Below are 13,426 nucleotides of genomic sequence, written 5' to 3' on the forward strand. Positions count from 1 at the left end.
TCCAAGTCCAGCAGACTGATGGCCATTCAGATCAGACTCTATTTCTACCATAGGTGGGGATGGTGTTTTCATGTATTTTGCACTTAATTACTTGCACTCGTTATCCTGACCATAGGTGGGGATGGTGTTTTCATGTATTTTGCACTTAGTTACTTGCACTCATTATCCTGGCTGAGCTCCCTGCCCTGTCCTCTGTCAAATGGAGGTTGTTGTCATCTCATACTAAAGCCTCTCTGATTCTGAAGGGTCAGCAGTGTCCTAATTGTGGCTCCATTCCAGCACGTATAGCTCCTGCCATGGATCAGTCACGAGGGCATGTGTTACGTGGTCCACCTGCCCTTGTCCTGGCAGCAAGGCTGTATTTCCCAAGGACATTGAGTTTGCCTAAAGAATATTTTGGGATGCTTACACTAAGAACTTGTGGGTTTATTTAAATACACATTTGCTGTTTCCAGAGAGAGAACTAAGTCTCAAAACCATGAAAACATCCACTCCAGTAACCTTTATGGTTTTGGCCAGTTCTTTCTGAGCAGTTTGTCAGTTCTTCCTTCTGCTGTAAATTGAACTCTGCTCTCTCTGCCCTGCCCTATGTCAGCCTGCATGACCTGCAAGCAATCTGCTTTTATTTAATTGTGCTTTTGAGTCATGAGTTTGTTGCTTATTTTTCATAGTGGCATTTACTATTCTTATCTCCCTTGTGTAGTAAAAACTAGATAAAGGCTTGGTTTCCATCAGCTCCTCCATGCCCTAAAATGTATCTGCTTACATTGCTTCAGCAAAGGCATTTCAGGACTCTTTCAGTGTTGAATAAAGACTTAGTAGTGCAGTACAGGTTGGGGTGTCTGATTAAATATGTGCTTTACTTCAGAGCTATAAACAAAATTACAGATCGGAATTTCTAAGCTCTATGAGGGTGGTTACAAAACTTATTTTCTTTCTCCCCATTTGAAGTTGAAAATAGCAAAAGTATTTCTTGAATATTGATAAAAATTCTTATACCTGGCTTTGCAAATGGGAGCTTTTACTTGTAGATGTAAGCATTATCTTCAATATGTTCACTCAGTGCCAAATTCTAACAGTTCATAGCTTTTTGCTGTTTTCCCCTCAGAGGATTATGTACCAGTTCTCCTATACTTCATGGATATTTTACTTTATTTTTGTTTCAGGGGAGAGGGAAGGAGGGAATAGAGTACATAGAACCATTTGTCATTTATCTGCTGGCTACTGGCATTCAAACATTGCTGTTAAATATTGTGACATTTCTGTTAGTCGGACTTCTCCCCATTACTGCTGAAATATTAAAGGGTCCATCAAATATTGACTGGGATTGAGTTCTGTATTGTGAATAAACAAACACATCACTTGCAAATAGAGCAGTAGATCAAGTGAGTTGCCTGACTTAAATGTTACTGGCAATTTAGAATAATAGACATAGTAATGTCAGAAAATTTTTTGTAGTTCCTAGCTGGGTTTTGGTTTTTTTCAAAGACTGAACACAAATCTACTACATTTTCTTTAGCTTACCTTTGCATCTTAACTTCAGGTAGAAGTCAGTTATTTAATCTGTTCATATTTAAAATGCGCTTGGTAAGCAGCAAACCTTTCTTTCAATAATGTTTCCAGTTTCTCCTATTTCCCCTTGACTGTTATGTTGAAAAGTTAGTGTAGATAATTCTTTGTGTCCGTTAAATACTTGAGTCTTTATTTAAACTTTGAAAAATTGAGGATGAAGGTTTACTGAGAGAAATTTACATTTTATAGTGTGTTTCCTTGTTCCCCTTTCAATTTCAATCCAGGAAGAAAAAGAAAAGGTAGAAGACCAGGCAGCAATTCTAAGCTGGAATATTTGGTTTTGTTTTCTAAACTGGCCTTTACAAAAGAGCTAATTTGTGTCTTGGCATTTCCATTGTATATAGTGCATTGGTGTTATGCATATAAAATGTGTCAAGTTGTTAAACTGCCAACAAAAAGCATCTGTTAGTCACATGCTGCTAACCTGAGATTTAATTACAGATTCGCAGATTAATGGCAAACGGAATAGTTCTCCAGACTTAACCTGCAGATGTCTTTGGCCCTTAAAAAGAACCAATTTATTTTTAGAAAAGGTCTGTTGTGTTCTGTTTTTTTTTCTGACACATTAGGAATGATTCATTCTGAGCAGAGGAGAGAAACACTAAAATTACTCGGTGACTTTTACTACATCAAGGACTCAAAGGTTGTTCCAGACATCAACATCTGCCCTTATAAACATTTTCCAAACTTAAAGTTCTTTGTTTTGGCTAGTCCAAATTTTTTTTTTTTTATTTGTGAAATTAGAGATAAATATCTTGATATTTACAGTGAGAACTGTGAAGGAAGTTTTGCTCTGTAAAATATTTTGGCTAGGCCTGTGTTTAAAGCATCCAAAAGCAATAGCTGGTGGTTTTTCTTTTCAACTATATACTGTCACATTTGCTGAAATGTCTAGACATCATTTATATAAAAGGGACTGATAGCTTTCAGTACTAATGGAATAGCTTAACACCCCTTGAAATGAGTTGCTTCTATATGTACTGATTCAGGGCGATGACTCATTTCAATTAGAATTACTCATAAAGAAACTTTTATGTGCACTGTTTAAATATTTTGCAATGTTTATCTGACTTCCTGTATTTAAACTTTTAAATTTTCTTTTTTTTTTTTTTTTTATGCTAGGATCCTTTTGATAATGCCTTCTTTTAAATTGAATTTCTTTGGTATGTTAGTCTGAGAAGGGTATCTGTGGTATCTATGCTGACATTTTCCATATGATCAAAGCTGTCTTTCGTGCTCATTCTCTGCAGCCCAATCTTCCTCTGAAGAACCACAACTTTGTTTTCACTGCACTCATACACCTGGCAGATTCTAACCACCAGCCTGAATTAATATTCAGCGTGTCCATTTCAGTAAAATCTGAACTTCTGAGGAATGAGGATGAGAGATACCTGCTCAGCCAGCCTTAACTTTATGCCCTGGTTTTGACAGTTGCTGATGGAAGTTTTCTGCATGCACTCCTCTTGCATCCCCTGTGTCTATGATTGCTGTTTGGATTCATAGAGCACTCCGTGGGAGCAGCTTAGCAGGCTGTGATAGCTGTAAGAAGGCTCTGGGAAGGTTCTGGCTCTCTGTAAAGCAGGAAAATGAGTTCCTTTGTCTGACTTGTCTGTGGGTGATCACGGGGAGGTGTTTGTGCTGACCTTCACTGATCTACCAGGCTGCCTGGCGTTGCTGGTCTGTGCAGATAACTGATAGCTGCAGTCCCTGCTGGTCCTCAGCTGCAGTGCCAGTGTTGTTTAAGCTTGAGAGTTCTTTGGCAAGAGAAGACTGAATGGCTCTGGGCTCATCTTCGTTCTCTAGTTTTCCTTGCTAGTACCTGATGGTTTTATGCTATTGTCCCTCCTCCCCTAGGGACATAGGGTTCCTCTAGACTTCATGTTATAATTCTGTTTTCCAAAATTCTTTATTGTGTATTCCTGGTTCAATCTCTTATATTTAATTGTGTTGCCTGTCTGACAACTTTTTTCTAATCTGGCTAACTCCTGTATGCAGCTGTGCCTATCACTGGTTGTCCCTTTGGCAGTCACATGCTTGGATAACATGCTTATATATACTATGTCTGTGTCATCACAATGCTACAGAATATTTGCATACCATTGTTGGTGAACAGTATTTTTTACACTTACATTCAACAATTTAGTATTAATTCTATCCTGGTTAGTACATTTATAATTTACAAGTTTCACAGGCCTCTGTTTTGACTATGGTATAGACTGTGTTTGCCTATCAAGAAGTTTTGGATCCTAACTCTGTGTTAGGAAGTTATTTAGAGAAATGAATAGATTCAGGCTCTCCTTCATCAGATCAGAGCAAAAAATATCTGAGCTGTTTAAAGTGGCCTTATCAATTGATTTTGTAATGATAAGCATGCTTGTATTGCTATATTGTCTGAATACTGTGCTGACATTTGTGGCAAATATGACCCATAAATTTTTATGAATTCAGAAATTAAAAAGTTTCTGGAATCTTCCCACTATGAGACCTTGATTCTTAAGTTTTGCACACGTAGGACAATTGGATGATTATGCTGCCATTCAGAAGCACCTTGCACAACAGGCTTGTGGCAAGTAGCCTAATAGTGGCAAAGTAGCCTAATAGTCTCCCAACAGGTTAGGGGAGGTGATCCTGCACTTCTACTCAGCATGGGTGAGACACATCTGGAGTCCTGGGTCCTGTTCTGGGCTCCTTCAGGAAGAAAGTAATGTGGATAAATTGGCATGAATCCAGTGAAGTACCATGAAGACAATTAAGGACTTGGAGTAACTGATGTATCAGTAGAGGCTGAGGGAGGAAAAGTTTCAGGGGGATCTTATCAATGTGCATAAATATCCAATGGGAGCAGAAGAGAAGATGGAGCCAGGCTGTTCTCAGTGGTTTGCAGTGACAGGACAAGACACAGCAGGCACAACTTGGAACACAGGAAATTTTCCTTAAGCATATGAGAAGATGATGTTTTTAGTGTAAGAGTGATCAAACAGTGCCACAGGTTACTCAGAAAAGCTCTTCAGACTCCATCGTTGAAGATACTGAAGTGACTGGATATGATCCAGGGAAACCTGTTCTACCTGACTGAGCAGGGGCATTGTTATCTGGAGGCCCCTCCTGATCTCAGTGGTTTTGTGGCTCACTAAGATGGGAAAACCTTAAATCATTGGCTTGGAAATGTCAGGACCACAATGTCTATGGGTTTGTGGGGAGAGAGGGACCGTGTGTGGTATTTGGTTTTGGTGTGCTGGGGTTTTTTTATTGTATATATGACATTACAGCGCTGATATTTATCTGTTTCCAAGAAAGAGACTAGGGGTGAATATGTTACTCTTTCGAAAAATTTAATACTGCTGGCTTTGTAATTATTTAGGTAATTTATTGAGAAAATGCTCTTTGTGTGAAGGAAGTTTTTCAAAGATCCTGCAGAAATCTCCTGGAATCAGGAGAAGCTTGAAGCCTTGAGATTTGTGTCCTGGTCTTTTAGCTGCAAAGTCTCACTTTCTGTCTTTAATAAACAAATGATGTGGTCAGTCCCGAGTTAAACCAAACCCAAATGAATGTTCACTTTTTTTCTGATTAATATAAATTTAAAGCACAAACAGCCATACACAGGAAGGAATAGGAAAATAACTTTATCAGGGTGTAAAATGAGCCATTTAGATGGCAAGGTATGCCAAAATGATGTAGTGTCTGTGATTGAAAGAGATAATTTGAAGCTAAGCTTGAATATATAAAAAGGTGGCACTTTTATAACATTCTGGAAAATTGGGTCCTGATTTTCCAACTAGGCAGTAAAAGTAATAGATGTTTTTGATTAATTTGGCAATAATTTCTCTGTACCTCTGTTCTGTCTTATGGAATGAAGCTACTGCTGTCTAGTGTTACTAGATTAGATGATGTTGTGAAGACAAATGCATTAATATTTGTAAGTTGCTTAACTAATCTATCAAGAACCCAGGAGTAAATTAATAATTTTGTATTCAGCACAACATTTGTGAAGTAAATCAGACAGCAGACCATATGCTTAATGGATAGGATAGAAAGAGATATGTAACAACCACTTCAGAAGTAATTAAAGTGTATATAACTTCTGTGTGGCAGAAAGAACCAAAGTAAGATTTGAGGTGATAATTAATTTAGTGTTATCTTACTTGTTGGTGAAAGACTCAGTTAACCTTATGTGTGTAATATATAGAGTTTAACTATTTTTTAGATTTTTTTTTTGCCACATCTCATATAAAGACAAATTGTGTCATGTTTTTTTCATGTTTGAAAGAAGAAAGAATTTTAAAGAATATGTTTCTGCATTGATCTTCTGAACTTCAAAATTGTCCTTTTCCCTGTATGCTGACTTTGTTGTTTTAGTATCTTTTTGAACAGCATTTGCCCTGCAGCTTAACATTACTTGCTTTGGTAACTACTTGTCTGTTCTCAAGTTGCTTTTCAGGCTTGGAGGTACTTTTTGTCATGCTGGACAAGATGAACTTGAAGTGACATTGCTTAAAAAGAATGACAGCTCCAAATCATTGAATTAGTGCATGTGATTGCCTCTTTATGTCCCAAAAATTGTGTATGTCAGAACATTTTAAACATAAAACAAAAAAAATAATGAAAAAGGGATTTAGTTACTGTGATGTCAAAACTTGGTTTCATCTTACAGTCCTTGTGTTTCACACTGAGTAATAGGCTTTCCTGCTGTGTGCTCATGTATTTTTTTTCCTGTGTGTATCACATTCATAAATTACTTTCAGAACTTTGCAGAGCTAAATGTCTGTTCTTTTGTAATAATACAAGCTGTTTTCACATGTAAAACCACTTGTAAGGCAAGTTGAGCTTTTATAAGGGAAGAATTCTTAATGTGATTTTTAGTGTTAATGGTTTTTTTGAGATCTGAAGTATGTTTGAAATGTAGCTCTCCAATGTCTTTATATTATACAATAGACTTGAGTTGGAATGAAACAAAACTGTATTAAATTGTCTTGTCTTTATAATTTCAGTGGCCGAACTGGAAAAATTCGAGTGCAGTCCCTGAAAATTGGCTTGATGTCTCTTTCTAAAGGCCTTCTGGAAGAGAAGTACAGATGTAAGGAAGAATTTCTTTTACAAAATACTTTATGTAATTAAGTCATGTACAATGACAAAGCACCTAGAAAAATTTGTAGTAAAACATTTCTCATGCCTGGTGCAAGGTAGTTTTCTTTTGAGTAAGTAAAAGAGAATTCTTTTCATTATTATCAGTGGCAATGGTTAAAGTATGATTTATATCTTGACTGGAAGTACTGCTGTCCATTCTCAATCTTCGGAAGTCACAGTACTGCAGTCCCCAAAAGAAAAAGAGAATATAGCTTTGTGGAAGATAGAGAAGTATTATATTTGATTCTGTTCTCTCTTGTATGTGTATATGTTTTGTCTAGGGAAAAAGCAAGTTAGTGCTGGTTGCATCAGATTGATGTGGCTGATAAAGCAAAGAAATACATCAAAATCCTGACGTTGTATTTAGTGTTCTATCTGAACTCTAAAAATGGTTTTCCAGTATATGTGCTTTCTGCCAGAATTGCACAATGAAAGTTTAAAATACGTTGATTTTAGTAATCTCATAAGCTTGAGAAATACTGAATAATATAAATATTTCACAAAAATAAATGTAGGACCAGAGGAGAATTGAGTAACTTTGTGGAAAAAAAGCCCTGACAAATACAGAAAAGAAGATTAGGCACTATATAGAGCATTCTAGATGATGCACATTCACATATGAACATAATCTTAAATTTGCTGTTCTTTACAGTAGTTTCTTGACATATTTTGGAAACTCATGAAAAAAATTATAGAGAGACTGAATTTGCTCCATGTACCTTTGGAGCTCTGCAAAAACATTTCTCCTTTCCTAAAGAGCATTTGTAAGCAATCTTGTAAACTTAGTTATTAATATTGAACAAAAGTAGACGTGTTTTATGCATTGGGACATATTTTGACATCTGAATGACATACTGAGACTTTGGGGTGTTTAGTTTCCTTCTGTCATTTGACATGTGTGTGAAGTATATGTGAAGTATTCCATAACTAAAAAAGAGCTTGATGGACATACCTTTGCTCCATAATGACAATTCAGAAGGTAATCTGTTGTTCTGTGTGAAATAAAAAGCTTTCATAAAGTGTAGGAGTTTGGTTTCAGAGTTTCTTTAAAGCCATCTTTTCCTAGGGTTCTCAGTTTATCACCCACAGCCTGAGAATACTCCCATTAAATTGGTAATACATTAGTATACAGTTGCCAAATACAGGCACTGAAGCAGAATAAGGAAATTGTTAGGTCAGCTTCATATTTGTGTTGTTTTGTGTTTAGTAATAAAATTAAAATGGCATCTGATGGTGGCTACAGATTTTACATAATTTATGTCAACAAGATGGACTTTTACTCTGAAGGATGCTGTGAGAAGTCCTAAAAAATTAGTAGAGAATAAGTCTCAGAAAACTTTTGTACCTAGTGATTGTAACTTCAACCTGAAATACATCTGAAATTAAAGCAGTTGCTCACATTCTTGAAGTACAGAATTAATAGTTAGATAATGCATCCTTTTTGTTGTAACTTCAGCTCTGATCAATGTGCCAGGCTTTGATATCTTTGTTAGCTTTATTGTCCTTATGAACCTTAAAATTGTCACAGAAGAGCCCTTCAATCCAAAAGAAATTTTGCTAACAAAGGAAGTGTGTCAGGTACTGTTCTTGGTTTGCAGTGACTTTGAAGTCGGTGTTTTGGGGTCCTCTGGCACGAGCTGTTGCAGACTCATCTTTGATATGAGCTCTTTTGGTTCTTTTGATTTTTGTCATACTCTACTAATCATCTCTTGTTGAGAGAAATTTTATCACATCTACTGAGTTTTCAGTCCTTGAGTAAAAATTGTAATGGAATTCCTGAGTATTTTCAAGAAAGTCAGTCACTTGGAAAAAAACCCAGGACCTTCAAACATGGATGCTTAATACTAATTACCTGCTTTTTTGTTTTTCCCTTTCTTGAACCAACTCCTGGCATTTGCTTCTCCTTCTGGCTGTTTCTTCCAAGCATTTCTGAGGTGATGGCAATCGCAGGCTGCTCTGAGAGTGACAGCCATCGGATGGTTGTGATTAGAGCCCTCAGAACAGCACAGACTGTGCCAAAAATCTGCTAGCCTTGGAGAGGCAAACTCTTCTTAGAGTAGTTGGTGGTAAAATAAGCAAAATTTCTGTTTTAAAAACTTTTGGCTGAACCCTTAATTCTTTTGTAAAACTCAACCTGAATGTTTGCTGCTCAAGTGTTCAGCCTTCCTAGTGACTGTATGTTCATTTCCAGTATAGGTAAGATCTTTTCATTTGACACGTTTTTAAAATATGTTTTGACAGAGAAATTTTTGTGATTTTTTAAAAATTTAATTAAGCTTCTTTTTTAAGATTCTAGACTTTAAGGTTGATATGAGAATGGATCTTTAATTTAAAAAGTCTCTTTAATTCTTGTCTCTGTTGACAAGGAGGGTCACTTGTGAGCTACAGAAGAATGCATTTGTGTGTACTTCACTCTACACTTGTTTCTAATACCCAAAGCCCAAACTGGCAGCAGAAACAGAGAAAAACCCATATGGAGTTGTTTCGTTTTTTAGTGTAGCTTTTGGGTCTTATAATTTAATGTGTAAAATGTTTTTGATTTGAGATGAAAAAGAAGGGCTACTTAATAAATCTCACCTTCTAGGCAGTTCTGTTTTCAAGTGATGTGCAAGATCCTTAGAATTTGGTGGGGTGGTTTTTTTTACTGTTATGTTTATGTAGTAAATTTTCAAATAAATTGGAACTAACTTTAAAAAAAAGAAAAACTTAGAATGTGCATTCTGTTTGTGACAATGCAACATAAAATGTGGGTTGTGGACATCTTTCTACTAACTATCTTATTATCCTTTTGATAGGAATTCAATCAACTTTTCAATATTTTCAAGTATCCCTTTATTAACCATTAAGTAAATTCTTTTCAGGTTGTCCAGCTAAGTTAGAGAATCCCACTGGCTGTAATCCTCAAAATACTAGTGTGAGACTGAATTTATTTAACTGATGTCTCTTTTCCTGGTTTCTGGTTTTTCCATACAACTCACATCTGAATAATCTTATCTCTGCTTCCTCAGTCATTCTTCTTGTACTTTGGTAGAGTTCCCTATACAGTTTAACCTTTATGTCAATGTATTTTGTGTTGAAACTCCTTTAAGTGTGTATGTACATGTTAACAAATTTCACTTAAAAGAGGCTTTTGAGGATTTTGTGGCTTTTGAGATTGCTGGTGTGTGATATATGGAGTCTCTTTCCCACTGGTGGTGAGTAGGGTGCCTGGGTGCTCCCTGTCAGAGCTAAAACAAGCTCTCCTTCATCCCCCACTTGTGAGATGTTCTTGCCATGCCTCCTTTCCCAGGGAATGGGTTCCTTCCTTTGCTCATGGGTTATTGGAGTAGGTAGGCCAGATAACAAGAGCATTCTCATTTTCCATGCCTTCAGTTTTGGAGCTTCTCCTCCTCTGTGCCACGTTGAAGGCATTGAGGGGTTTGGGAAAAGAGGGTACCATCCATGAACTCCTTGCACCTGGATGGTCTTTGGTTGTGGCACAGCTGCCAATGTTAAGAAACAAATTATTTGGAGGAGTTTGAGCTCTTCAGAGGCATTTGCTGTTTTCCTCCTAGCTAATCACTGTTCCCTCTCCTGTCACATATTTTTCCTCTATTTACCAGCTCCACAGTCAACTGTAGTTTTAGGGCTTAGGAAATGACTGCCTCCCAGCTCCAGCAGCTAATGAATTATTCTTCTTTAATGGTCTGTTTTCACTGCAGACTGGTGCAAACTGAAAGAATAAGACAATTTTTTCTTTTTTTTTTTCTTTTAATATACTATCAGTTTTTTTAAAACTGACTCTTAGAAATTGAAAAACTGTTCCATCCTCAGCAGAAGATAGCCAGGATCTGGGATTGCCAAGAGGAGCCTGCAGCTGGGCAGTACTGATTCTGTCCCCTAATTCTGTCTGTCTTGGTTTTTTTTTTTTTTGGCAACACTGAGTGGGAAGATGCTGTAGCTGCTGTTTGACTAGGCAAGAAAGGGTGAGAAAAATACAACAAAATCTAAAAGTTAGTTCAGTCGTCTGGAATTCTTTTTGGTGAAGATCCTTTCTTCTGCTTCTACCTCCTTTGTGAAGAAAAATCTGTGCCCAGACTGTCTGAAGCACACTGACAAAGCTTGCCAATTGCTCCAAATGAAGGGCAAAATGATTTAGACCATGTAATAAGAGTTACTCATGAGTGTTTCTGAACAAAGGTTGTCTTTTTCTTGATCAGAAGTGCAGTCAGACTGGATTTTCAAATTACATTTATTTCTAATTTATTGGTGGTTGTTCTGATGGAAAACATGAAAAAGGAAAGGCATAATATAGATGGGTTCTTTTTCTTTTAAGATTATTTGGGGCTTTAATACAAGCCAGCCATTGAGTGCAAAAGGACATTGTAAAAACCGGCTGGAATGAACGTAATAATTTCATTCCGCTTCTTCTGTAATTTGTACAAATCACAGAATTAAAAAATATTTCTTAGATAAACTCAGCATTTAAGATGTTTTCAGGAAAGATTAATCTCTTGACTGAGTGCTAATGTACACAGCTACAGAGTTCATAAATCAAAATTGTTGGCAGAAACATTAACATTTTTAGCTGAGCATTTTAACAATTAAAATTGTCCAATCAAAGAAACATGCTAAGAAAGCACATGAGAAATAATAAATGTACTGCTGCCAGGCCTTTTAACTCAGTGCTTTACTGTGAGTGTAGGTACAAACACTATCTTCCTTCCCAGTGCTTGTATCTGGAAAAATTTTCTTGATCCCTTTCAGCATCAATTTTTTCCGTTGTTGCAGTCATCCTGGTTCATCCGTTTACACTGCAGGGCTTGACACCTGCCTTAGGAAAATGGAATCAGTGGAGGAAAAGTACATGGAAGCAGACATGGTTATCCAGGAAGAAAATGTGATTATTGTTTAACTCAAGTTGTCTTTCTGGCTGCTGTTCTTGCTTTAAGCTATTCCACATGGCCAGTTGTGACTTGTGGTAACTTTCAGTCTCAGTTCAGAGTAATTGTACTTCTGTCCCCAACCAAATGAAGCATGACATAGTTTTTTAACATAAGATGTAGATATCTGAAGTATTATTTCATTCTTCATGGGGTCATAGAATAATTTGGTTTGGAAGGGGCTTTAAAAGGTTATCTAGACCAGCTACCTTGCAATGAGCAGGGTCATCTTCAGCTGGATCGGATTGCTCAGAGCCATGTCCAATCTAGCTTTGAATGTTTCCAGGGATAGAACACCTACCACCTCTCTGGGCAACTTGTTCTACTGTTTTGGTACCCTCATTGTAAAAAATTTGATTCTTAATAACTAGTCTAAATCTACCTTTTTAGTTTTAGAACTATTACTATTTGTCGTATTGCAACAGGCCCTGTTAAAAGCGGTGTTCCCAGCTTTCTTATAAGGCCCCTTTGAGTACCGAAAAGCCACAATAAGGTCTCCCTGGAGTCTTGAGATTTAAGAATCCTACCTCTCTCAGCCTTTCTTCACAGTGATGGAACATCTCTCCTATGATGAGTTCTTTAGCCTTTTTCTGGATCTGCTCTAACAGCTCCATGTCTTTCCTGTGCTGGGGACCCTAGAGCTGGACTCCACGTGGGGTCTTACAAGAGCAGAGTGTGCAGAATCACTCCCCTCCAGCTTTTCATCTACCAGCACCTCTAAGTCCTTCCCCACAGGGCTGCCCTCAGTCCCTTTGTCCCCCAGGCTGAACTGATACTGGGGTTGCCCTGACCCAGGTGCAACCTTGCACTTGGCCTTGTTGAACCCCATGAGGTTCCCAGGTTGTCCAGGTGTGGATGGCATCCCATTCTCCAGGTGTGTCAGCCTGTCACTTGCAAACCTGCTGAGGGTGCACTTGATCCCTTCATCTGTTTTATTAATGAAAATATTAAATAACACTTGTCCCAGTATGGGCCCTTGAGGGACATCACTCTTCACTCATTGTTGTCCGTCGGGACTCTGAGCTGTTGGTCACTACCCTGTTGTTGGCCACAGCCAACCAATTCCTTATCCATCTAACAGTCCACCAATAGAACCCATCTCTCGAATTTAGAGGCAAGGATGTTGTGGGGGACTGTGTCAAAGGCCATACAGAAGTACAGAGTGACGACATCTATAGTCATGCTCCTGTCCAATAATGTAGTCACTCTATCTTGGAAGGTCATTAGGTATGTCAGGCAGGAATTTTTGCTGGTGAAGCTGTGCTTTCTCAAATTACCTTCCTGTCCACTATGTGCCATAAGAAGCCATTTAGCTTCATTTATTTGGCCTTATTTTTCTCATTTGATTGGTTATGAATCAAGATTAGATGAAGGCAAACTCTTGTAAATGGGACAGTGACTATTTGTAATAATGACAATGACAATAATACATAATTAAAAGCTCGAGCTGCAGCATTACTGAATGAAAGGAGGTGTACATGGAAATGGAACGAGATGGTGTCTTTTATTGATGTTGCAGACCTCTTCAAGGAGGTGGCAGGCCCTACAGAAATGTGTGACCAGAGGCAGCTGGGCCTTCTGCTTCACGATGCTATCCAGATCCCGCGACAGCTTGGGGAAGTGGCAGCCTTTGGTGGCAGCAACATTGAACCCAGTGTGCGCAGCTGCTTCCAGCAGGTAAGATAAAGACCTTAATGTGAAGAACAAAATAAAACCAAACTCTCTCTTAAGTTTACAGATTCACTTATACGTGCTGATGTAAAAAGAAGAGAGGAGTATAAAAAACATCTGCTGTGTTTTGAACAGAA

The 13,426-nt window shown here is 37.7% G+C and overlaps 1 protein-coding gene across 6 annotated transcripts in view; it reads left to right on the plus strand.

The window, feature by feature from the left end:
• UTRN (utrophin) overlaps positions 1 to 13,426 on the plus strand; it is a 341,969-nt gene that overhangs the window by 289,810 nt on the left and 38,733 nt on the right. For all 6 annotated transcript variants that reach the window (XM_041423524.1, XM_041423522.1, XM_041423525.1 and 3 more), the window contains 2 exons: positions 6,561 to 6,646; positions 13,138 to 13,295. In XM_041423524.1, the coding sequence (XP_041279458.1) occupies positions 6,561 to 6,646; positions 13,138 to 13,295 (244 nt within the window). The remainder of the gene's footprint in view (positions 1 to 6,560; positions 6,647 to 13,137; positions 13,296 to 13,426) is intronic.

This window comes from Onychostruthus taczanowskii, unplaced genomic scaffold (assembly GCF_017590055.1).
Source record: "Onychostruthus taczanowskii isolate IOZ18803 unplaced genomic scaffold, ASM1759005v1 scaffold78, whole genome shotgun sequence".
NCBI classification, from domain to species: domain Eukaryota; kingdom Metazoa; phylum Chordata; class Aves; order Passeriformes; family Passeridae; genus Onychostruthus; species Onychostruthus taczanowskii.